This window comes from Acanthopagrus latus, chromosome 5 (assembly GCF_904848185.1).
Source record: "Acanthopagrus latus isolate v.2019 chromosome 5, fAcaLat1.1, whole genome shotgun sequence".
NCBI classification, from domain to species: domain Eukaryota; kingdom Metazoa; phylum Chordata; class Actinopteri; order Spariformes; family Sparidae; genus Acanthopagrus; species Acanthopagrus latus.
In genome coordinates, this window is record NC_051043.1 from 14,384,688 (window position 1) to 14,412,185 (window position 27,498).

The 27,498-nt window shown below is 40.3% G+C and overlaps 1 protein-coding gene across 2 annotated transcripts in view; it reads left to right on the forward strand.

The window, feature by feature from the left end:
* Positions 1-27,498, forward strand: part of LOC119019533 (spermatid perinuclear RNA-binding protein-like) — a 66,491-nt gene that overhangs the window by 12,305 nt on the left and 26,688 nt on the right. Inside the window, exons 2-6 of one of the 2 annotated variants that reach the window (XM_037098235.1) lie at positions 15,114-15,229; positions 15,381-15,451; positions 20,402-20,631; positions 21,340-21,505; positions 24,354-24,498. In XM_037098235.1, the coding sequence (XP_036954130.1) occupies positions 20,441-20,631; positions 21,340-21,505; positions 24,354-24,498 (502 nt within the window). In that variant the 5' untranslated portion in view covers positions 15,114-15,229; positions 15,381-15,451; positions 20,402-20,440. The remainder of the gene's footprint in view (positions 1-15,113; positions 15,230-15,380; positions 15,452-20,401; positions 20,632-21,339; positions 21,506-24,353; positions 24,499-27,498) is intronic. The other variant, XM_037098234.1, reaches the window with a different exon arrangement.

The window sequence follows — 27,498 nt, forward strand, 5'->3', positions numbered from 1 at the left end:
GATTTTCTAATACAGTAAGTATCTGGTAATCTTCATGCCTCTTCTGTAACACCCTCTGTATTAACTTTCTGTCAAGCACAAACACTCTTTAAACACTGAATCTATTGTTTCACTTACCCTGGCTCAACATTAAGACCGACTGAAACAAGTTATAAAGATTTGTGCCTAAAATTATGTTCCCATCATGAAAGTCAATGCATTATCTGCTTTTAATTATATTAATATTAATCATTTTCAGCTGTAGAAAATAGATCCTGACAGATAATCTTGGTCGATATTGGATGTAAATGTATCGTGTACAATGTATGTATGTTATTTTTTTGAAATGAAAGAAAATGTAGAAAAAGACTCTCGGGGAATAGTATAATTATTACATTTCCAGTGAAGTTTACTGTTTCAGTTCACTGAAGTAAATGACATATCTTTACATAAGTACATATCTTTGTCACAAGTGTTTGATAACCACATCAGAGGAATTATTGCTGAAAATCTGTGTATATTGGCTGATATCTCAATATCAGCATTTTTCACTCCCTAACATAAGTATTGGCCGTGGCCCCACATATTGAGTAGGTTGTGCTGTAGTAACAAAACGTGGCCTTGTGGTTTATTTACAATATTGATCAACTTTTCCTTTGTTAAAATCCAGCGTTATGAATACAGATTGCTGTGATGTTAATGCTGCATTTGAGTGTCTGAATAAAAAATCTGGTTTTCAGCCTCCTTACATTGCTCTAAAGCCTAGTAAAAATAAAAATAAAATATTGTTTGCCAAATGTCAAAATGTTGCTGTACAGAATAGTGAATAATCATCGAGAATATCTTAAAGAAACCAGTGATGTGGGCAGTCATTTCCTCAAATATTAAATCCTCCAGCAACATAGACATGTAGACAGCTGATGGGACGAAGCAGAGAGGTTTAGTAAGTAACAATGTTCTGTGAGTGTCTGTCCAGGTTGACTCTCCTGTGAGCTGCTCCGGGCAGAGCTCTGAGCGGTCAGCCGTGCACGGTCATATGATGTCTCCATTACCTGGCTGAGAGACACACACACACACACACACACACACACATACAATTATACACACACCCTTATACACACTCACACGCTGCCTGCTGCTTGCACACACTGCAGGTGACCCGCTTCATGAGTCAGTCTGTTCTGATTGGTTGTTAACAGTGCAGGGAGCTGAAATTTGGTCCAGTAGGTGATCTGCAGCAACACACATACGCACTAAAGTCTCCTGAATGCCTTGTTTGTTGTTGTTTAATGAGTCAGTTGTGGGGATGTCCTGACTGTCGGTTTCAGAGGCTTATTGTAAGCAGCTGTGTTTGCTGTATTACAGCCAGTCCAGCTTTTTTGTTATTGTAGCTGATTCCATCTTGTAACTGATCCTTAAAACATTATGAGCAGCCAACAGTAAATGACATTCAAAAACTGTTTCTGTTCACTGAGAAATTAATGGACTTATGGTTGATGGTGTTTGTTACACTGGCGTACAGGTACTACAGTGACTAAGGCTCAATAATTTCCTTGGAAACCTAGAAAAGGCGACTGTGGCTCAGGAGATATATTGAGTTGTCCACTTATTGGAAGGTGGTTTAATCCCTGGATCCCCTGACTGAACGTCAAAGTGTCCTTGGGTAAGATGCTGAACCTCAAATTGCTCCCGATGGCTGTTTCATCAGTGTGTGAATGGCTGAGCAAAGTAAGACTGTGGGACTCTTTGGATTGGAAGCACTGTATCACTCCTGATGAGCAGGTGGCACCTGCATGGCGCCCCTTGCCATGTATTATTCTGTGTATTAATGAGCGAATGTGACAAGTGATGTAGAATGCTTTACGATAGGAGTTTATTTTTTCTGGTTTAATGGCTGTCAAGTTTTCTAAACATACCATAAACGTCTTTTTTCCTACCCTCTCAATGAAGTTACATAGTGATGAAACAACTAACAAGGGGGCAGAGTGGCTGAGACAGAGAAAGCATTCACCCTGTTACATACACCGTACCATCAGAAGGATTTTGAAGCTGTTATTTTTAGGTAGGAATGTTACATTATGTTGCCATAAAAAAGAAATCTTGCATGAAATGTATATGTTTTTTTTCCCACTAGTTTGCAAAACAACTGCACACATGGTACTCAGTAGCTGCCAGGATCAATAAAACGTTTAAGTTCCCTGTACTTGCTTTTTAATGAACATCAGTATCATATTCGAGTAGTTGTAGTAGATTAACTTCTTGCTGAATTTGATGGTCAGTAATATGTTTGATAAACAAACATATATCTGAGGATCAGACCAGTGGTTTTGCAAGTTTCAGCCAATTAACTACAAATCATGCAAATTTATATTAACTGACTACTTTTTTCAGCCATGTTGCCGTTGGACGCTTTAATATTTTCTAGTATGTCAGGCATCATTGGTTTACACTAATTCCCATTCAATATGAAAATGTATTGGCATGCTTCTATTTTTGATAAAGATGAATGCAGATTTCATAAAATACTTTTTCTACTCTAAAATGGCTAGAATTAACCAATGTGTGTTTGAATTAGTAAGGGAACTACAGTGTACATGATTTCCCCTTAACTAAAGAGAAACCCTATAAGCATGCAGGTTGATCCTTTGGAATAGGATAAAGATCTTGTTATTTTTCATCAAACATCCACAGTAAAAACCGTCATTTCCTCCTGAGAGTCATATTGACACACTCTTGTAAACAGAAACACACTTACAAGAAAGAAATGTTAACTTAATCTGCTGTACATAAAACCTTTCAAGGCAGAGCCAAAAGTGCTTTACAAACAGTGTAAGTATAATAAAGAAGATGGTATAGAAAGCAATAAAAATGCAAGGCAAGCTTCTCTCGGTGCACTAGAATAATAACGAAGGCCTGACGGAGGGAGCAGTAGCTCTCTGTTCTCTCTCATAATTTCCTGGTAGAAATTATCTTTTGAGTCTTCGCCGATACAGAGATGGTTTTATGTGGGAGATGCAGAGACTGGCAGTTACTTTTCTACTTTATGACCTTGTCCTGACATTCACAGTGTTTTACAGGATGTTTCCTCACAGAGAATCCTTTTTAGATTGTTTGAAAAAGTTTTGGCATTTGTCCTTTATTCACAGACATACTGACTAATTTGACATTAGACCTCCATAGAGTGTTACAATGTCTGGAAAGGCACGGTTTAAAAAAAGATCCACAGCTGCTGAACAGAGACATGGATCAAAAAACTGATAATCACACAGAGACAACAATTTAGTTTACTTCATTTATTCAGTGTGACTATTGTTGCTCTTATCCATCACTACAAATGACTTATAACTGTCCTGCATGGTCAAATCTGATAACTTTGAGATTCAAGTCACTATTCCACTCACGCTTGCTTGGGGAGCATTAAATAAATAAACAAAACAACTCACTGAATGGGGGATATCTTATTACAATAATCTGGCAACTTACGGTCAGTTGTGAGCAAAACACTGCCATGACAGTGTCACTTTATAAAGGTAGTTTGGTAATTACGCTAGCAAAAAGTTGCCCATTTACACAACCAGCAGACCCAGAGTGATGTGATCATTATTGAATGTTAACTGGATAAATGTAAGTCCATCATTCATTCTTCTTTTAGCTCTATTTTGGTCTCCACCAACTCCAGAGAAAAATATCTGTCTCCCTCCCTGCTAAATGTGCTACCTTCTTCACTAGCCAGTCCCCAACTGTGTCTGTCCGCTGTCTGCTGGTTGTACACGGTTGGTTTTAGGGCTTGTTTTAGGTAGTTTGCTGCAGCTAAAAAAGAGGTTAATGAGTGTTATGAGAGTGAACCACACCGTCAAGGTGGGGACTGTGAAATTAAAACAGACATTTTGAAAGACTTCGTAGAAGAAATCTGTGGAAATGGTGTCAATTCTCATTGGTTTCCCATTACAAGTATCACCTTACACGTGACATACAGTCATTTGATCTATTGTAATATACACGCTTGGATTAGTACAGGCTCAAATGGCCAGCAGGATGTGCTTTGTGCTTTTTTATCCAGATTCTTTGAACAAAATTTAGAAGCAGATTACTTGTTAAAGAGTCTTCTTCCAGATAACCCTAAAGGGTTGGTACACACAGTGTAAAGTCTTTAACCAGTACTAGCGGAGGTTGTTTTTTTTGCCCAGAGCAATCAGTGGCCAGTGACAGACAGCAACAGAAGCTGCAGCAGTGGTGGAAAGGAGCAGACTTAATTTTTCATGTCAGTGGGAGAAATATGCAGATTTAAAGATAGTGATTGTTTGTACGTCGCCTTACATCAACCTGTACTGCTGTCTCAATTTCATCTGTGCCTGCTGCCATTTTGTAGCAGTTTTACTGGCTCTGGCACAAGAAGATGACGTAGACGTTCCTAATCTGGCCCTCAAAGCTCTGATTGGCTCAGTTGTTTTTCGCATATGGGGGAACAGCTGTCATTTAGCATGACATGAAACGTACATATTAAAGAATATGAGCTGAAAATAAAACAGGTTACATTTTTATTTCCTAACTGAAGTTCTGTTTTGGGATCAACAGCAATCATGACACATGCCTACACAAAAACAACTACCTAAAACCACACACTGTTGTCAATTTGAGACACACATACACACTGCTGCTGCTGCTTTTAGTAGCACACAGAGATGAGAGTGTTGTGCTTACTTGGATGTTTTCAGGCCCACAGTGCAGCACTGATCCATTAATGCATTAATGAGGGACTAATCCTCTGCTGAAAAAATAAAACCACTGAAGCTGCTGTTTCATAACAAAGCAGCTGTGTTTCCTGATCCCTCTGTGTGGGCGTCACCAAGCCGGGAGTAGCTTTAGGGCCTGCCCGACCTTTACCTCTGCAGCAGGTTCCTCTAGAGACCCTTGACTTCAGGTGACCATACAGATAGCTGTCTGCTGGTAAAACTATTGTTCGCCTCAGATGCTAACCAGTCTGTGGAGAGGTCTGGCATGGCCCGCTCACTGGGTGGAAACAAACCATGAGTCACCAGCCAAAAGCTTTATGTTCAGATTTGGCAGTCTGTCCATTTTTCTTACGGTCCAAAACAGGAAAGATTAGAATTGTTCAACTCTGTCTCACGGTTTAAGCCCGATTGATGCATTTTGCCTCAAAAATCGCACACTTATTTCTCTTCCTGCTTCTGCTGAATCAGAACTGACAGACATCACTTGTATGGAATCAGTGCAGCTTTCTCTTACACTGAAGTGGAGTTTCCATAAATTCATGGAAAAATCAGGATCATAACTTCAAATCTTGCCTCATATTTATAATACTTAGACTTAGGGCTGGGCGATGAATCGGCCAAATCGATTAATTCGAGTTTGTGGTTTTGGATGATTTCAAAAAAGATAAAATTGTTTTTCTCTTTAACTTGCTCTGCCGCTACTCCCCACGGGCTCCCGTAGTTCATAGTGGGCTCCACCCTCCCCCTGCACTGACTTTGACACAACATGCAGCAACCTAAGAGCTTGTTCCTAAAACGGCACTGTCTCATTAGTAGTTTGGTTTTGTAGCGTCCAACCTCGAACAAACCACCATCCACTTCAAAGCTTGTTTAAAGGCTGTTGGAACTAAAGGCAGCGGACCGACCCATTTATTTCAGCATCTCAAAATAGACGCATGTATCAGAATGAGACACTTGTTGTTCACTACAAGATGTACAAGACAGCGACAGCCCACAAACACCTGCCAAAAAGCATCCAACATTAGCGGAATCATTTTATCGTTGTGTCCCGTATGACAAGAAATGATCCCGGTGGAAGGCTTTTACGGATACAGTCACGTTGAATATCGTCTTTATATGCCAGTATATGTGCCACTATATACGGTGGAGCCAGAGGTTCATCCACATATTGAAAATGTTTGACCCCAGGTTTGTGTTACGAAGCCACAACGGGTCCTCTGCAGAGGAAGTAGACAGGCTCGTATTCCTGGTCAAAAATATGTTAAAAAGACAGCCAGCACACACCTCATGACCTGTACATCTACCAACATGTGATGATATGTATGCAGATGTTTGATATAGTCACTTAGTCACTTCTCATTTGTACAACTGTACAACATCATGTGTGCTGTTATCTGCAACTGTTCGAGTCATTGTGTTGAGTATACGAAGCCACCAAACAGACTATATTTAAGTCCTGAGGTTATGGTAGTGCAGGGCTATGTTGTCGATGACCGCCAGCCAGCAGGTTATGGACAACGACATCATCATCATTCTAGCACCAAAGTGGGACTTTAGCCAGAATCTGCTGATCCTACTCTGGATCAGGGTTATCCCCTATAGAGACAACGCCTCAAGCTTGTAGATGGATGAACCGAGCAAAATGTTTTATAGGGATAATAGTAGATATGTTCTGTTATAACTTCTGTTTGTGAAAATACTGAAGCAGGCGTCAGGACTCTTCAGCCTTGATGGTTCCTGATGTTTGGAGCCATCACTCTCCAATTATTACTTCTCTGGAGACCAAGATCTGATCTCACATCTCGTCTGAAAACAAATGTGAAGGAAATCTGCCGATCCTAGTCTGAGATACAGGTTCTTAACAAAGATAGTTATGTCAGCTCTATTAGCCGCCTAAGACACTTTAGGCTACTAGATGTTAATTAACACCCTAACATATTTTGATTACTTTTCACACATACATGCTTTTTTAGGCGTGTCCTCATCTCCTTTATCACATATTCAAAATGTTATCAGCTCTTGAGACAGTCTCCCTTTTTTCTGGCTGTCATTTAATTTAACATATTATTTGTCTGAGATGCTTCAGATTTTAATGTGGTTTCCATTCTTAAACTGCTACTGGGATCAGTCTACAAAACCAGAGCATGCTGGGATATTGTTAAGGTATTTTTTAAAGGTAAACCCAACCATGTCCCTATTAGTACTAGCCTTCCTGTCTGAGATACGTCTATGTCCATGTTGCCTTGTGTTGTTTCCTCTGCAGCCTACCCCCTACCAGCTGTGACTCACTTATATAACGTTTGTAGTCAGGTTTATTGGCTCTGCAGCAGAGTCAGACATCTCTGCGAGGAGATCACAGAGAATTTGTGCAGCCGATGAAATATGTTGCTCTTCTGTGAGGAGTCATAATGTTCGGGGTTACAGTACCTGCACCAAAACACATTATGATCTGCTTGCTGTTCTACAGTGCTGGTGTGAGCACCAATGTGTTAGAAGAGAGCTGGAGAGATTGTGTCAGGTTAGAAGGTCAGGACTCACATTGCTCTTGAAATTAAGTGCACAAGAAGTAGTTTGTATGTTCCTGACCTGCCTTCACATCCTTCACCCTCAACTCTCAAACAAACCTCATCTAAACCACACAGTCTGGTAGTGTACTTTATACTGAGACGAGAATGGTGTGCGTTTGAGGCGAAATGTTGGACGTGGGCACATGTGAATGGAGTCTGTCCATACTTCAGCACAACCTTGTGTACCATCTCCAGCTTACTTACCCAATATCCAGTCAGCAGTTGCATGTGATGTTTTGCAAATGCTTAATTAGAGTTAACTTAAACAAAGGAAGGTTCAACATTAGGAGAGATATCATTATAAAATCTTCCTGGACAAACTTGTGATTTGGAGCTATATAAACTATGTAAGTAGCTAGTTACGAAGCACTCTTATTCAGTGTTCTTGTTTTTCTTAATGTGATATTGTTCTACCTTTTGATGTTTCATGTAAAACAAATTGAGTTGAAAGGTAGTATACAGAAAACCTTGCATTGTGGTGCTCAACATTCTCTTGTTTTCTAACATTTCAATCCCTTCTTATCCTAACAAGTCAAAGTATCCTTCTGCCCAATTGCTCACCAAATGTAAGTTATAACGGGTAAAATTGTTTGCCAAACAGATAATGAGCCTCAACAACATACCTAAGCAGTTGAACCTTTTCAACTATGTTTCAGACCCAAATGAAATCTGTTTTTGTGTGATCGTAGCCTCACATGATCCCTCATCTACACCGAACAGCACACATAATATTCTGTCTCTGCAGAAAATATGACACACATCCTGAATCTAATTTTCTGCTATCTGCACAGACAATGAAATAAGTTCTGTGCTGTTAATGTTCACACAGGCTGCTGTTCATATTTCTGCACATCACCTTGTAGAGCCTTATTGTGTAAGGCGAGGCAGCATCATGCTGCAAATAAATGAAGTGATTTCCAAAAAGAGTGTGTGTCCATTTTAGAAAAAGTAGATCTCATTACCAGAAGGTCATTCTGCATTACCTGATGGAGCGGATCTCCTCTTACCTCCTGTCCTATTTACAAGTTGTGATTTGATATGATCCTGCCAATTTATTCAGATATTAACTTTTAATAGTTTTTGTGTTGGAACTACTTTAAGTTTGAAAGCGTCATTTGACCCAAGTGTTGGAAAATGTTGGCTGCGGGCACTTGGATTATTATGAGAGTATATATCGCCTTTTGTTGTCAGATCAAATGTTAGTCACAAAAAGCTTTGTTTGAGGGAACAAGGCTTTTTTTTCTTTTTTTTTCTTTTTTTTTACTTTCCATCCTGTCTGGTGCAAGCTAGCAGGATCGTACAGGGCATTATTTGAAGTCTTGTGTGAACATAAAAGCCTGCTCATAAAAGTTCCCCTGCAGTGAAAACGACCTAAATAAACACAGCCCCAGAATAATACCCTCACAGGGTTCATCTAACCTTCCTCAAAATGGAGGCTGGCGACAGGAGAGGCAGGAGGAGGCATTAGGCAGAGAATATCTGAGGATGTGATGGCTTGAAGTGGCAGAACGCAGCCATTTGGTGGATGTTTTTGTCCAGAGTGCATTAAAGCGACATGAGTGGTTGCATTTTTAGCAAGACTGCAGTCTGACCTCTGACTTTGGTGGTGTTACAGTCTTACTTCCCACTGTGAATGTAACCAACAACCTATGGTGTCTGGCCCACACCAAAATCAAAGCTGTCAGAGCGAATTTTGCATTTGGAATGTTTAAAAATGATATGTTGAGCAGTTTGTTGCAACAGTCAAAAACTGCGTTATTCTTTCTGTTTGTTGATCTGAAGGTGTCATTTATATCTTAGTAGGCTCTCTGTTGCTCTTGCAATACTGGTAATCTCTTACACTGCCTTACAGCCCGCCAGTTCTGTTGCCAACATCCAGCCTTCTCTCTGACAACAGGTTTACTGCTTCTCCTCAAATCTCTTGCATTTATTATTATAGAGTATGGCCATATCAATCAGAACTGACATATCTGAACAAGCTTGAATACTGAAAAGACTACACAGAGTCTGTTTTATTGTATGTAACATCCTACTTTCTTTTTATCTAAAGGTTATAATATATTCAAATGTTGCTTGAGCTCAACTTATTTATTTCACCTAATTGTGTGGGTTCTGAAACACATTTAATTTGTTTTAATGTGAAATGTAAACCAGCGTTTGTAATGGGTATTTTTGTTGGTGCCACTGTTGCAAAGGCAGCTGTATCATTTCCTTTTACCTCAGACTGGCAACTACCAACAACACAGGACAAAACATGTATTTATTAATTCATTTAGTTTATGACGGAGACATAGAAGCAGATGGAATGGCTGTCATTCCAATGGAATCATGAGTCAGCCCTAATTTTCCAGCGAGATCATGTCATCATGTATAGCAGACATAGTGAAAGCATAGTTGATAAGAAACAAATCTTATTGCTGATGGTGTTGTCATTATATGGCTTTAACATTGTGCAATTCACATTTATTTCATAATGATGTGTTAAAACACAAAACTAAATGTTACAAATATAGAACTACTGAAGCCTACAGCTGGGTATACATTGTATGATTCATCTTAGATTCAAACAGAAATTAAGTCTCATCAGGTGTCAGTGGCACACAGTGTACGAGGAGGAGCTGGAATCCAATCGAACTGCTCCCGACCATCTTTCAGATGTTTGGATAAATTCCTAACGTGTAAGAAACTGTGGCTGGCCATCGTCAGGCTATCACACAATTGAAACAGAGCCTGTGTCGATTTTCACGAGGTTGGTTGCTTTTCTTTCACTGCACCTGAGCAAAGTGGCAAAAAGAGCATCTGAAAGTGTGGCTGAAAAAATATAAAATATAAAGGCCAGGTAGGGTTTTTTTTTTGTTGATGCTGCTAATGCGCATGTGAAGTGTGAAGGACAGAGAGAGATTGTATCAGAAAAATACAGGACCCAATATTACAGATACATTTTATTTTATTATTTTTATTTTTTTATGGCATTCACTTTGCTATTTTACACTAGATACTGGATGGCGTGAGATCTTGCAATATTAACACAGGATGCTATTTCTCATTGAGGTGAAAAGCTGTCTCATGATATCAGTACATCATGGACAGAGCGGTAGCAGGCATGACGGAGTCAACTGCGCAAATGCCTTTGCACGTCAACTTCCACAGTCGAGTGCCAGAGCCAAGGCAATAACGAAAGACATCAGCGTTTTCATTGCAGCCGATATGAGGCCATTTTCCATTGTGGAAAAACAGGGACTCCTCCACACATTGGAGCAGAAGTAGCCTTTCCATCCCTGTCACCTCCATTCCAAGTGAACGTGTCGTTTCAACTGCAGTAGACATAGTTAGTGCCCAAAGGTCTCAACTGCTAGCAGAAAACATAGACATGCTTATACCCTTGACAAAGAGCATGGCCATATCTTAGGCTGGGCACTGTAGTTGTAGCCAGCTCTCCACTATTATGTCATGCTTGAAGAGAAATTTGGTAGATATCAGTTTGCACTTCAAGTATTGAGAGAGTACTACTCTGTTTATGTTTTGCACTTATTGTTTGCACTTAAATAATAAGACTAAGAAAAATTTTATTTATTTTTGTCATGTATACTGTTTTTCTTTTTCAATTTCATTTTGTGGAAAGGAGTTCAGTTAGAAGGTCACACACAGCTTCAATTAGAAGTTAGAAGCTCACACATAGTTCATGCATAGTTAGAAGGTCTGAATAGACTCATGAGAGCCCATACTGGAGAGGAGCCAGTCAGTTGAGTTTGTGGCAAAATCTTTTACACTGCCTACATATTGTTCATGTCTCTCATTGCATATGATAATTCATACTCAGTCAGAAAGTAAAGCTGAAGTGACATTCACAACATAACTACTAGTTAAAACCTGCACTGTTGTGCCTTTAGATCAAATTAAATTTTTGATAAGTTTTATCAAACCTCTTCTCATTCTTGTGAACCCAATATCATGTATCATCTTGTCTTGTGAGCTGAGTGTATCATCACACCCCTAAATTCAAATGAAACTGTAGTTTGATTCCTCATGTTATTGGGGGCATTTACAAGCCCTTCCTGCTTTGCCTCACAGAGACATGAAGCTCTACCCAGAGCAGATTCAGTGCTCAGCTCTGGCTCTCCACAGTTATGAATAACCAGTTCTTCATAACCAACCAAGCTCATTTACACTACTTGCACAACGAAGCATTACATGAGTAACATGGCACTAAATGGTAGCGAGCCTAATTTTTTCTCTCATAGCTTAATCGTTGCAAACATTTGTCTTTGACTGGACTTTAATGATGTTAATTACAGTTTAGTGAAATAAAATGAAAAAGCTCACACAGGGTTTTTGTTCTCAGCGAGCTTCTGAGGCTGCAGTGTGTCGTTTTCATTTATTGTCTCATAATGTGGGCGTAGCGAAGCCCTTTGAGAATGCAACTGTGATTAAGGGCTATGCAAATAAACCTGACTTAAAGAGAAAAGATGAGTTTAAAGGACCCGGTGTGTTGTTCACTGTATTGGCTTTTCTTTCTGTAAAATTATGTCAGGACAACTCGTGAGAGTTATGTATAAAGTCTATTTTTATGCAGAGGGAAAAAAACATCCTCACTTACGTGTTCGCACTCTCTAGCCTGTTTTTTTTTTCATCAGCATTGTCTTTTTGTCACATGCTGAGCTCACCATCTGCTGCTACTGCAGCCCCGTCAACGTCCTTAAAAAGTCATTGCTGTATTCTTAATTATCTTCGTTTAATCACCTTCCCTCTTCAGGGAGATGAAAGGTTATTAGAAAATGAGCCCACATGGGGAAATTATTAAAAGAGCAGCAGAATACTGTATGCAAGTATACACAGTCATGTATGGCCCTGTAGGTCCTATTGTCTTTGTGCCATGTGTTTGACTATTAACTGGGTTTTTCTTGGCATTTTGGTTGAAATGATTGCTGCTCCATCACCCAATGTCTTCACTGCTGTCTCCTCGGGCTGCGATTATGTCAGTCATCCTATATAGCTTTCTCCTGCTCTCCATGTCTGTCACATTGTGTTTGTTTGTTTTTTTATTGATAAAAGAGAGAGAGAGAGAGACCTGCGCTGTGTAGTCCAATGACTTCAAACATAGTCTTAACCCAAATGAGTCAGAATTAATTTTTGAATTAAAGTTTGTTTTAAGACAAGTGAAAAAAGGAATCAATGAGTCAAAAGGACATTATATATTTAAAATATACTTAAAATGTAAATATAAATTGATTAGGTTAAAGCATAATCTGCTGGCTTATTTACATGTTCAAATTCTACAACATTGTTCAGCTTTTGTTTTTATCTGAGGTTCACATCAACAGGACAGCATTATTTTTTCTGGGCCTTTGCAGAACATCACTGTTGAAAAATAAATCTGTTTTTTTTTGCTTTAACTTCTATAGTTTAGGAAAGGATCAAGGTTTTGGTTGAAATAAGCACATTTTTTAAGGACAAGGGAGCTTTGTCGTCATGATGAGAGGTAAGGTAAGAATTGTGTTCATGTTAAAACAAAAAGGTTGACTGATGGTGGGAACAAACTGAAAGCAGTCCTGTAAATCCTTTTCAGTGTTTTGTGAACTCATCCATCCACCCAGACCATCTTTCTTAGTCGACTTTGTAGCCTTATAACAACATCACCTGACTTCCTTCTGCTCCCGCCTCTCGTGATGAAGGTAACTTCAAAACATGAGGAAACGTACAGAAAATGTTCCATGTTAGCAAGAAATCTGTGTCTTGCTGTTGGCCTGGTATGCACTACATATCCCTGGTCTGCTGGTCAAGTACGGTGAGATGCAACCTGAGGATTAAATTGATTAATTGAAAAAAAAGATAAAAATACAATTGAATATGTTTTACCCGTGGAAAAAAAAAACAGTTCTACTAAATGTCAATTAAATTCTGACATTTCTTAAAGTATCTGAGCCTCTCAGCTTTCAACATGTTCTTCTGGATCTTCAGGAAATATTTTGACAGGGATAAAATAAAATCCCTCACATACATCTCAGAATGTAGAATGAGGAAATCTGCATCTTCCTACAATCTGATTAATTTATAACGATCTGGCAGCAAGGAGTGCAATGTCTGAGATTTGAATTTCTAAATTGTTTGTATCCAGGCTGTTCACATACCAAGTTAAACTATATATAGACGTACACCTGGAGTAACACCTTCCTCTCTCTTCTGTCCTTTTCCTCCTCTAACAGTTAGTTAAGTCCCATTTTCCGATCAGAGACATGCAATCCAGTTTAGAACAGAGATGCAGCAGAAATGTGTCGTAAAGAGGTGATGATCATCAAACTGAATACTGTGGCAGAAACACAGCTCTGCCTTTCTCTCGCTGCTTTCGGTGTGAGAATAAGGCTTGTTAGCATTCATGTGTTGCGTTCCTGGTCTTTCACACGTTGCAACGTCCTCCATTATTGAGTAGTTGTAAATGCTTTGAAGTTGCACTGTTTGGGGAGTTTTTGTTCCAAAACGGGGCTGAAGCAGGAACGTGGGGCTTTGAAAAGCAGAAATCGCTGCAGCTGGCCCAGTAATTGTTGTGCCGTATTGATCAACATCCTTTTTCCTGATATTTCTCTTCAAACATTTTCACCCTGTATTTATTTGACTGGATGCTTAAACCCATTCTGCAAACAGAACAGATGATAAAGGCAGAGCTGTAGCAGTGACCACCATCTGCCTGCTCTGCTGTCATTGAAAACAAGGTCAAGGTGACGGAGAATCTAATTGCCGCTCAGCTCGACCCCATTGATTCCCCCAGGGTGGCAGCGCTTGCACTCGCACTCGCCCTCACGCTCTCTCCACCAACACCAGCACTACCACATGGTTTCACCACAGGCTCAGGCTCACATCTCATTAGCATTTGACCGCGTGGGCAAAGCAGCTTCAGTTAATGCATTTAATAGTGAGAATATATTCTGTGTAATTTAATTAATGTGTTAGTGTGTGTCTCCGGCCAGATAATGTTCAAACAGTTTCACAGCAACACCAGAATTCAAGTGGTTTGTAATAAAAACAGAGTGTATTTTTCAAAGGCTGGTTTATTTTTAATCAGGATGAAAAGCAAATTTTTGAAATGTCCAGTACTGAACATAAAGCTCCTGTTCAGTTAAGCTGAATGACTTGCACTCTGATGTGACACATGGTAACAGATCCACTTTAATACTAGGATTTACTTACCAACAAGAGGAAAGTTTACTTAGCATAAATAAATCCAACTGTGTCATCAGTTCGCTCGGGCTCGTTTCCTGTTTCAGCAGGAAAACGTACCCATGCACAAAGCCACCTCCATGAAGAAATTGTTCTACCAGTTTGGTGTGGTCTGCAGGCCGCACAAGCTCTTACCTCAACCTTTGGGATGAACTCAAATACCGACTTCGCACAAGAATCTCAAACAGCTTCTCTGAGAGCAACAATATAATATTTCCAGAAGCCTTTTCACTTTTTGATTTCTTGTGTATTACATTCACTGTAATTTTGCCGATGTTCAGAGAAGATGTCAGAAATGGTTGTGGTTAATATTCGTGAAGCTCTGCAGTTTTAAGTCTTGACATTTGGGAGGATCAGTTTAGCCTGGATAATGCAGTGCCACATTTTAAGCTTTTAACCGATGTTTATTCAGCACAGCTTAGAATAAGCTTTCAGTCCTAGATCACCAACATTATAAGCAACAGATATTATAAATACAAAGGTTAAATCTATATCCCTTAGGCAACAAATGTACAAACATGTGCATGTTCTATGTCTACGATAGAGAAATACAACGTTCATATTCAAATTCCTTGAAGCTTGGAGTTTACATTTTTCCCTCGCTCTTGTTTTCTTCCTACAGTGAGACTGACCGAGAGGCCAACAGCCGAGAGACGTTTGACTGCATGAAGAGGCCAAGTGACAGGACCCTGGTCCTCACCTAGACGCCTCCCACAACCCCCTCACTGCCTGGACATGGTGAGCCTCCGGTGAATGTGTACTGTTTGTTTACATTTTGTGATTCTAGCAGTTTAAAGACTCCAAGCTAAGTCATATGGGGTGTGCTCTCACACGGTAGTTGAATAGTTGTATACACGTTACCCTGATTGTTCATTTGTGTTCACATCAGATAAACTACCTTGTGAGTGGAAGCAGACATGGCTAGTAACTACCTAAGAAGATGTGAAAGTACATCTGGAAGTGAGTTATTGTTTCCTGTGAAGAGTAGCTTAAAATGATTGATCGTTTGCTGGAGATCATTTATTCCTGACCAGTGAAAATGTTGTTTTGGCTGATTAGGCTACACAAACTGGGTAGGTCATTTCTGAAACCATCGATTTTGTTTGTGTAGTTTAGAGTGTAGTGGCAGCTAAACAGCTTGTATATTTGTTTGAGAAAACAATGAATTGTTGGCATATTCAGATGGATAACAAGCAACATGCTGAAACCTTGTTCTTTACCATATTGAAACACCTGAGTATTTGTGGCACACCACAACGATCCTAGATGGATTTGAGTGAGAAGTTTTGAGGAAGAAAATGACAGAGTACAAGGTCTGAAAATATCTCAACCTAGTTTGATTTCAAGCTCTTTCTGAAAGAGACTGGTTTAAAACAGTAGGAGCGATGTCTACAGCAACATGGACTGCAACATTTAATCTCAAAGTGGTCTGTGCATTTGGTAAATCCCAGATGTCCTTAACATTAATACACTGTAGATTTCATGATATCAATAATGGTATTTTTTACAAACGTTGGATTTATTATGTAAAAATTGGATGTTTCTATGATACTGTGGTTGGCAAGAAAACCATAAGGTTTCCTCAGGCAGTTTAAGGTCTGATGAGTGTCTGTATATTTTAACACCAAGAGATTTGTCAGAAGTCCTTGACCTAGAAAGGGTTTTTTTGCCTCTCAGCCTCAAAATCAACAAAGATAAAAGCAAAGTTGAGATCTGTTGATCATTTCAACCAACTTCTAAGGTGCACAGAGAAAGAAAAAAGTCTGAAGAGATCAGAACTCTGGCCGGATTTATGCTACAATGAACAACTTCACATTAGCTGCTAAGCTAAAAGAATTAGCGAGTGTTCTGTCTGAAATGTGTGCACAAGCTTGACAGAATGAATGCTGCAAAGGTTTTGCTGTGAAACTCCTGAACATGTTTTATTGAATTTCTATCAGCATGGTGATGAGTAGATAACAAATGAGTTTCCATTTTTGGGTGGACTTATCCTTTAATGCATTTAAGCTTTCTGAACAAATTTGGGGAAAAAAAATACTGAATATTTAATAAACTTGAAAGCTTTTGAATGGTCTTCTCAGGTAGCTATCACAATATCAGAAGATGTTATTTTTTCTTGCAGACTATATATGAATATTTGGGAATCTGATCAAATGGCTTCCCTGATTTCTGCATACCATGATTTCTGTTATTTTATTTATAGGTACATCTCTGTCTGTGCAGGTTATCTGATGCCCTCACAGACGCCCAGTACTCTTCATATATAATGTAAATCAAGCTGGTTTCATCCAATGAAAAACCTGTCTGTGTCAGACATTATCCTCCCCAGTGATCCGACAGAGAGAAGAAAATGTTGAGCAATTCTTCTGATGTATGTGTCAGATTTGAGTAAATGGCACCCAGCGACAAACCCTGCAATGCAATTAATTAAAGCAGTGAATGTCATTATCTTGTAATTGCGGCGCAAGCCTGAACTCCCGGATGTCTTGTAGGTAACAAATAAAAGGAACCGTCCTGATGCCGGGCTGGGCTGGGATCCAGAATCAGTGTTGAGGCTGTGAAAGTCGTAATCTTTCATTTAGATCTTGTTAATGTTTGTGTGTACGTTACTGTGTTATGGTTGTTGACGCTGCCCACACTTGCCATTACACAGCCTCGAATGCCCCTGGCAGTTGAGCGAGAGATTAGCTAGGTCATGATGAATGACCCTCACAACTCCAGCACAAGCCCCAGAGACTTGTGGCCATGAATTATTAAAGCACCATCATAAATAACTCACCGTAATGAGGGTGTGCTTACGCGCTCCAGGCGGCGAGAGAGGGAGGAGATGAAAAAAGGGGGAAAGAGAGGATTGGAGTTGAAGAGGATGGGATGATTGAGCGAGATAGCAGTTTGACCTTGGACTGAAAGCTTGTCGTGATGCTCGGCTGGGGGACAGACACACCGAGGCTTGTAAGAACGAGCAGTGAGCTAATTTTGCGCATCAGCCATTTTTTTTCCCCTCTCCCCTCAGAGAGATGGGCTCTATCCCTAAGTACATGTCATAAATGTTAATGTTAAGTAACGACAGACTGTATCTAGGCCACGCAGAGATTGGCAGCAGCACAGGTTGCTTCAGGTGTTGCTGTCATCGTGCAGACTGTGACGAGCGCTCGTGACACTGAAAACAAACCCCTGCGAATGCACCCAAATGTCTGAGAAAGGCAGTTGAGGAAAACAACAGCGGGTGTTGAATTTAAAAACAGTGTGTTCACATTTCATAGACATTTATTTTGCTCTGGATTTCTTCCAGGAAGTTGACAGTCAGCAAACTTAGATTAGTTTCTCTGTGATTACCCGGAGCGATCATTGTTTTGATGATAGTGTTGGATGATGAATAGCAATGATCATTGTCCTTCTTTTAAATCTTACAATCCATTTACTGATCACTCAGTACTGATGACCTTGAAAACATGGCCACCGCAAGTGCTGGTTTAAAGCATACAAAAGTAGAAATGAAGTAGCTGATATATATGACAAAATCCTTGGAAAGGTAGAAATAAAGCATTTGGAGGACATTGGCATGTACACTGTGTATGTGGCTAACAGAAGATGTCCCTACTATGTGATGGATGAACATGTCAAGAAATCTGATGTCAGGCGCCTTCGCAGCTCAGTTGGTAGAGTGCATGACCCACATGCAGAGGCTTTGTCCTCGCTGCAATGGCCCAGGGTTTGAGTTCGACTTGTAGCCCTTTGCTGCATGCCATCTCCCCTCTCTCCTATCCCACTTCCCTGTAATCTCTAAGCTGTCCTATCGCCACAAAACATCCCAAAAAAACGAATCTGGCAGTTATTCAGAGGTTTACTTATGTTGAAAATGCCACCGTCAATTGGATGTCATCGAACCATCCTGGTCAAGCAGATCAGTTGCATGTTTATGTGGTAAACTTCTTTTGATTTATACAGTGCATATGGAAAGTATTCACAGCGCTTCACTTTTTCCACATTTTGTTATGTTACAGCCTTATTCCAAAATGGATTCAATTATTTTTTTTCCTTCCACACATAATGCCCCATAATGACAACTTGAAAAATGTTTGTTTGAGATTTTTGCAAATTTAATCAAAATTAAAAAACGAAGAAATCACTTGTTACATAAGTATTCACAGCCTTTGCAGTCAAGGTCAGAACTGAGCTCTGGTGCATTCTGTTTTCATTGATCATCCTTGAGATGTTTCTACAGCTTAACTGGAGTCCACCTGTGGTAAATTCAGTTCATTGGACATGATTTGGAAAGGCACACACCTGTCTATATAAGCTCCCACAGTTAACAGTGAGTGTCAGACCACAAAACAAGCATGAGGTCGAAGGAATTGTCTGTAGACCTCTGAGACAGGTTTGTCTCGATGCACAGATCTGGGGAAGGGTACAGAAACATTTCTGCTGCTTTAAAGGTCCCAAAGAGCACAGTGGCCTCCATCATCTGTAAATGGAAGAAGTTTGGACCCACCGGGACTCTTCCTAGAGCTAGCCGTCCCTCTAAACTGAGTGATCGGAGGAGAAGGGCTTTAGTTATGGAGGTGACCAATAACCCGATGGACACTCTGACAGAGCTCCAGGGTTCCTCTGTGGAGAGAGGAGAACCTTCCAGCAGGACGACCATCGCTGCAGCACTCCACCAGTCAGGCCTGTATGTATAGTGGCCAGACGGAAGCCACTCCTTAGTAAAAGGCACATGGCAGCCTGCCTGGCATTTGCCAAAAGGCACCTGAAAGGCTCTCAGACCACGAGAAACAAAATTCTCTGGTCTGATGAGACAAAGATTGAACTCTTTGGTGTGAATGCCAAACGTTATGTTTGGAGGACACCAGACACCACTCATCACCTAGCCAATACCAACCCTACAGTGAAGCATGGCAGTGGCAGCATCATGCTATGGGGATGTTTTTCAGTGGCAGGAACTGGGAGACTAGTCACGATTGAGGGAAAGATGAATGCAGCAATGTACAGAGACATCCAGGAAGAAAACCTGCTCCAGAGTGCTCTTGAACTCAGACTGGGGTGACGGTTTATCTTCAGCAGGACAACGACCCTAAGCACACAGCCAAGATATTGAAGGAGTGGCTTCAGGACAACTCTGTGAATGTCCTAGAGTGGCCCAGCCAGAGCCCAGACTTGAGGGATCTGAAAATGGCTGTGCACCGACGCTCCCCATTCAACTTGATGGAGCTGGACAGGTTCTGTAAAGAAAAATGGGCGAAACTGGCCAAAGATAGGTGTGCCAAGCTTGTGGCTTCATATTCCAAAAGACCTGCTGCCAAAGGTGCCACAACAAAGTATTGAGAAAAGGCTGTGACTACTTATGTACATATTATATGTTCGTTCTTTATTTCTAATAAATTGCAAACATTTTAAAAAACCTTTCTTCATGTTGTCATTATGGGGTATTGTGTGTAAAATTTTTAGGAAAAAAATTGAATCCATCTTGGAATAAGGCTGTAACATAACGAAATGTGGAAAAAGTGAAGCGCTGTGAATACTTTCGTATGCACTGGAACTATGAATGTAACGTAACATTTAGTATTTCAGGTTCTAAGGTGTAAAAACTCATCTGGCTTCTCTCACTTATTGTTTTAGTATGTGCCCACTGACTGTTTAACAGTCATCCCCTGGATGGATTAATGTTGAATAATGATTGTGACGAGGCAAATGGACCTCTTAAAGGTCACAAGTTGTTCCACAGGTTCCTACAGAAGTCCATTTAGCTCCATCAGCGGACACGTTTCTTCTCTGAAAGTCCTTCAGCTCAGCTCTGAACCTCCACCTGCTCACTCTGTGGGATCCTAACTGGACATAAGTGTCAGCTGAAATGAAAATATACATCAAGTAAAATTGATATTGTCTCTCTTTCCTCTCGTCTGATCTCAGAGATCCTTTCGATCGTTTGCAAACGATGACCGCCATGTTATGGCCAAGCACGCCAGCATCTATCCGACACCGGAGGAGCTCGAGGCAGTCCAGACACTGGTGTCCACCGTAGAGGGAGCCCTCAAGAAAGTCTCTGATTGGATGGATGGCCTCAACAAATCCTCAGGGAAGCCCACTATCAATGACGAGCCTGGGGACAATACAGAGGAGAAAGATGCTGCTGAAACAAAGTATGTCCTACTGTGTCTGCTCTTAATTTGGGCTTTATGGTGATGATAAAAGCACTGACCCAACTATCAGTCATACAGCTCTGTCCTGGAACAGCCCTGCTTTCAGCAGCGTAAAATATTTTCATACAGTTCTGTGTTGCATCTGACTGCCAAATGGGCATGTTCTCAGAGAGCAAGATAAGGAGAATTTATTGCTAGTTGCAGTTTATTTTTGTACCCTCAGCCATTTCCTCAATACACTGCCAGATCGTTTCCCTCATAAAATATGTGTTCTGCTCTAAATCTTCATCAGGCGGATACGTGTGATGATTGGATGATTTAACAAGCTCAACAAAGAGTCGTAAATTCTTAACATTTAGCTCGTGGCCTAAACATCCACACTCAGGTTCTGTATTATTAAAGCTTCTATATGGAGATACAGCATGGAGCTGATCACATACAAATAAAATACAACCAGTGTAGAAAAAGAATAAACATTATTCTTATGTAGGAGTAGGTCAAGACAGCAAAATGAGTGAATTTATGCCCAGAATCAGCTTAAAAAAAAAAAAAAAAAATTACAGTATATATTTTCTACTCAAACTCAACATTGAATCTTCACCCAATTTTCACCACAGTGAGAGCTGAGGACAAAGCTGTATTTGTGTGTTGTCACCTCTGTATGGCTGTGAGAGACTCTGACACTGGCTGTCATCCCTCTGCCCTCAGGTCCGACAGCACGCCGGTGCTGTGCGGGGTGACACGTGTCAGTCTGGTGGCCAAAGGCCTGCTGATCAAAGGGGACATGGACCTGGAACTGGTGCTGATGTGCAGGGAGAAACCTACCAAACTGCTGCTGTACACCATCAGCGCCAACCTCCCCCTGCAGATCCAGGTACGCTCCAGCCACACCTCAAGCACTGCAGTGTTCAGCATGGTGCATCCAAAATGAGCCTTGAAAGCACAGCTGAGGAAACAACCTTGGGGTTGGAAGGCTTTAGAAAAGCATCTTTGTGATCTGATCTTCAGTAGACACACTTGTCCACAGAGAACAACAGACGGTCTTCATGTGTGATAAAAGAGTGTCTGGTGACATTGGAGAAGAATCGTGCTGACACCCTGAAGTGAAGCATGAAAAAATGTTAAGAATAATAATAATAATAATACCAGCACAAATGGCACAGAGACTTGCAAAGGCATGTGGTGAACATGTTATGTAGTTTTTAATTTTAATACTAACATATACGGTAATATATTGATTCAGAATGCCTTTTGATATAAACACTTAATTTGACTCACACTGTTCAATGATTTTTCTTTACATGTTTTACATGCAGTTAGAAATACCAGAGGGTAAAATGAACCATTAAAATAGGCATAAGCATCTTCTGTCAGCTGTGATATGTGGGTGTATTTTCATCAGTAATGGGTGATAGGGGAAACAAATGACAGAGCTTTGAGATTAGATCAACACAGTCGCACTACATTTCAGTGGTATATGTCCTTGTGCTTTTGCATTCTCAGTGAATGTAATTAGATCAGAATGATAGAAGTTCCATCAGATATGCAAAGGATAATAGGATGCTCTACAGCCATGCTTTAAAATCTGAAATTTGAACAATTGCTACAATGCACAGAAATCACAATTAGATAAGGTCTGTTTTTTCTACTGAGGTCAGCCATGTCTTCTCTAAACTCATGTACCAGCTTCAAAAGCTGGATACTACTGTATGTAGGCTTCCAAGTTTGTCAGAAAAACTGTTATAAACTGAAATGCCACTCAATAAAACGAATACCTCAAACAGCAGTCCACTTTAATTCAATCAAGCCAAATACAATATCACAATTTTACACTATCCATCACTTCTAAAACATAATTTAAGGTTACCAGATCTAGGATCAGCATCAAATGCCAGTTTTTTCATTAAGACTTGTGCATTAATCCCTTAGAAATAGATACATTTCACAATGTCAAAAGCAACATCATGTAACTTTTTTCCTTTAAATTCCTTTAAATCAACATCATTTTGACGGTACATTGTCAAAGAGAAGTATTTAGCAGTGCAACAGAAGTTGTTTGACACTATTGCATTTAGAATATTCAGTTTTATAAGAATGCAGAAGGATGCTCACAGGGTCACACACCTTTTCCTGTGGTCTGTCTGCAAAACAAGCAAGAGGCACAATGAAAGTACAGGTTGTGATGCTTGGCTCATACTAGCTGAATACCAATGACATGGAATAACATGAACTCTGAATTTTTCAGACGTGAATTGAAAAATTGACCTCCATATCACAAAGTGTCTAAATCTGTGTCCTTCTCCGCAGTCAGCTTGTTGTCATTAACAGCTGCCATTGCTCCTGAATACCAGTAATTTTAGACTAAAGAGCGGTCTCTGATATTTAAATAATTTGAAAATAATGCTTGAGCCATTTGTGTGACTCCAGAACAAGTTTTAACCCTGAACAGAAAACAACAGAAATGTAAGCAGAATAATGAGGAAGGTGAAAAATAATTTCTCAGGGGGAAAATGTTTTAACTAGATGAAAGGGTTATTTTTAGTCCGTGGGAGAAAGGGATGCAGAGGAGATGATTTGAAATGGATATGACATGAAAAGGAAGTTGCCTGCTCTACTGAGGCTACACTTCATGTATCTCTGCCATTCTATCTGAGTGAAATCTATAAAGCCCACACAGTAGTGTAATCTTTATACCACAACTTGTGACCATTGGGACGCTCTTACAGCCCAGAATTGTTATTTCAGTTAGATATGATGCATCCAAGCAGAGAGTGTGTGTTTTTAAAACAAAATCCTGAACCACAGAGTTGCACAAATGATTTAATCATCAAATCTCTACCCTTCAAATTGGTTTCCAGAGTCCTCCCACCCCACCCTTTCCAAGCATCTGCTCGCTAACAAAGCACAGCTGACACACGCAGAGCGAGCCTAAATGTGCTTCCTGTACCGCCATCTCAGTTAATTACCTGCCATAGCTGCCATGCGTGCTTCATCATCAATGGAGGAAACCATTTGAAGCTCTCATTTCCTGGGCCAAACTGGGAGAGATTGACAGGCAGAGGGGGTGATGGATGGGGTCATTTCTCACGGAGACGAGATAGAGAGAATGCACTTGAAAACATGCCTCTGAAGGAAGCACGAATCTTGAGGAAAAACAAGATAGTTTGGCATGCTGGGAATTGGCTCACAATAAGAACAGGGGTGGAAAATGAATGAAATGTGGAAGAGAAGCTGTATGTAAACACAACCATTTCTGCCTTTTGATAAGCCACTTATCTTATTTAAAAAAAAAATTGTTAGAAGTCAAATTATTTTTTTTTGTTTTCACTTCAGTTCTCTCAGCACATAAATATGAGTATTTTCACAAATGCTGTGAGTTTCCAAATAATGGAACCACCATTACTATACCAATAACATCAACATTAGAGTGAAAATGCCTCTGTGAATAGTTTAAAATGGGATTGATTGTTTGGAGCTCTTAAGGTTATAACTTTGAGACCCTGTTGGTGAAACCAACAATCTGCCAAATTGTAATTTTGAGCAGTGATATAGGCACAAAGTCAATTGATTCTCTGTGTTCAGAGACAGTGTTCAAAGACTTTGTCCTAAACACATCCACCAACAAAGTCGAACAGCAGCAACATGCACTTTACAAACAGCAGGAGTCAATATTGCCACTGTGATATTCGATTTTTAATTAATCGTGCAGCTCTGCCTTGCAGACAATGACGGAGGACAAATTTGAGGTGCAGTCGTGCGTGTCTGAGGCAGCCATCCGGGTGTGCAGCGCCAAAGACCCTCAACTCACGCTGAAGATCACCCTCTCCTCCTTAGCCATGAGGGAGGAGCACAGCACCACGGAAGAAGGTATTGACCTACCCCCATCCTTTACCCCCATCCTGTGCCTCCTGTTTGGGAGGATGCTTCCCTGCTTTTATTTGACCTTTATATGACAACAGATGGCTGAGAGAGAGGAAGAGGTTGAGGAAGAGGCAGGTCGTATTGGAATGTAAAGGTATAAAAATATGGGGATACCTGAGCTTAATATGGGAGATAATCTGGGGGAAATTGGGAGGCCTGATACATGGAGAGGGCTGAAAGCTGAGAGGAAAACAGGAGAAAAGGAGAAGGGCTGATATGGATCTGGGTCAAGTGTGGTGGAAATAGCAGATGGCCGGTGCAGGATGATTTCCGCAGGGGATGTGATGGGTTGGGATTGTGAAAAAGGAGAAGTCTGTCTCAGGTGTCCTCTTGTATCATTCTGCCTCTGATGCAAAAGGATACAGCAAAATCAGAGTGGACAGTAGGCCAGAAATAGATATGTCTTAGAGGAATTATCCCAAAAGAAAAGATGGTGGTTTTCAAGTTAAGTAATCCTTCAAAACTAGACAGTTATTCTCAGTAGCTGTTAAGAATCACCTAATTTGACCAAATATTGACTGTAAACTTACCTCTCCATTGTGTCAGTTCTAAGTTCTTTAAGTCAAGAGCTGACGTTAAGCAACAGTGCTTTGACTGCGCTTGTTTTCTCCCACAAATGGGTTAGAATGAAATTAAACATGAATGAAAGGCATGTCAGAAGGGAAGAGCTGCCATTATTGAAGAGCAAGTGTCATTGTAGTACCACTCCCAGTGGGAAAGATTGAGTCGAGCCACCGCGAAAGGTAGAAAAATGGAGTCCGACAACCAGGAGACAAGCAGCTCTAGAGCACAGCTGTTGAGTGCAGTCACACCAAGGAGAGAACCATTTTTCCTTCAGGTTAAACATCCTGTCAGCACAAACAAGGACAGTGTGTTTTTGGTTTTTTTTTTACTCAAGCGGGTTTGTTTTAGTGTGAAATTCCATAAACACAGACTGTCCCTCTGTCTCTCCAGTAGACACAAGTGTTTCCTACACTAGTTAAAAACATAAGAATTTAAATAGGTCATTAAGATTGCAGCCCTAAGGGTTCTCCTACATGTTTCCCAGAGGAAACCTTTATTTAGGGTTCATGAACCCTAAATGAATTACAGTTTGTCTGAAAGCTAGTTCTATTTTGGTTACAGCTCCAGGTTGGCAATGATCTGAGGTTAGCAAATCTTGTATAAGCATAAAATGCTAAACGTAGATAAATTGTCTAGTTAAATGTCTCTATACTTGTCACTATACTTGTTGAGAAAATATAAACAAAATAAAAGTCTACTCAATAACACCATTGTTGGATTATGAGTGGACAAAGTGTTTTATAGTTAAACAAGATCGACAGAGTGGTAAGTCTGTTCTTGTTAATGCATCAGATGCAGTCGCGAAAAATTTCAAGTTACTTGCACTTTACTTGAGTATTTCTACTTCCACTCTGCAGTTCACAGGGTAATGTACTTTTTACTCTGCTTTATTTGTGTGTAGTTACCTCTCTGACCCGTTATGTGTTTTCTCCCACTTCTTAAGCTTAATAAACTATTACAAAACTAATGAGCTCATGAAAGGTTTACATGGTTCTCAGAGGATAGATGATGATCTGACAATGATGCATTGCTGTAAATTACACTAACCGTAAGTAAAGTAGTTAAAATGAGCTCAGCCTTAAACATCGACAGTAGTAAAATGCAACACATATTAATGCAGCAGCAATATTGATTCAGACTTCAGAATTGTGAAGTGATGACTTTGCTGATTATACTTACCTACTTTGATTTATGGATTTGAATGCAGGACTTTAACTTGTAGTGGAGGATTTCTTCAGTGTAGAATTAGTACTTATACTTGAGTAAAGGATCCGAATGCTTCTTCCACCACTGATCAGTTGATCCCATGACATGAGTGCCAGAAGTTGCTAGAAATGCTGCTTCACTCAACATCTAACATATGAACGTTTTTCAAGAAACCCGCTCAGGAATATTTTTTCTGGTGAGTAACCCATAACTGGTTTCCTTTGGCTCTTAGATGACCCCAGGTTTTTAGAGTGTACCTCCTGTAGCTGGCCTCTGCTCACTGACTGTTGATTTTGTTGCCGTAGCTCCGCAGGTCAGCGCGCTGTGTGGATTGCCACTTCTCTGCGGCCCCGCTGCTGACGAGGCGCCCCCCCAACCAGCAGCAGGAAACCCCGGGTACAAGGGGCTTCCCCGACAACCAAATCAAACCAACCCACTCACTCTCTGCCTCAGACATGCTCCTCTACCCCCCTCCCCCCTTCCTCTGTTGACTGGACTTCTCTCTGGGTCACCATGAAATTCTGGACTATGTCTTCTACCAAGCACATAGACAAAATGACTACATTAACCAGCAGCCCATGTCCAGATCTAGGCTTCTTTGCATTGATTATGGGGGCTGATGAATTTTTATTGGATCAGAATGACATCCCACAATTTCATGTTATAAAAACGGTGTTAATTGAATTAATCTCATGTCCTGGTCACTAATCAAAATTCCCCTAAGCTGATGTCAGGGAGAATTTAGTGGGGGTTGTCTTTATCTGTATGTGGTCTTGACCTGTGAGTGATGGTTCCTTCATGTCCTGCCTCTGGGAAACACCTTCCACAGATCATCTCCATACTAGAGGAGGGAAGAGGATTGCAATTCTTTATTCATAATACGATATAACTGTGAAGAGAACGAACACATAAATACTTCCGGGTCCTTCCAAAAGAGGTCAAAAAAGTTTTTATTTAGTCACAATAAATTCTACATGTTATTTCTAATTTTAACCCCAAAAACTGCTATTTCTATGGAGTCTTGATTATGTCAGTGGAATAACTGAGTGTTTAATGACTGAGTCCTGTTACTGCTGTCAGTTGAATTTAATTGAATTAGCAGGTAGCACTCTGCGTGTTTAAATCAAAGAGAATCATCTCTAAATGAAAGCTAATCAGAATATGGAAACTAAATGT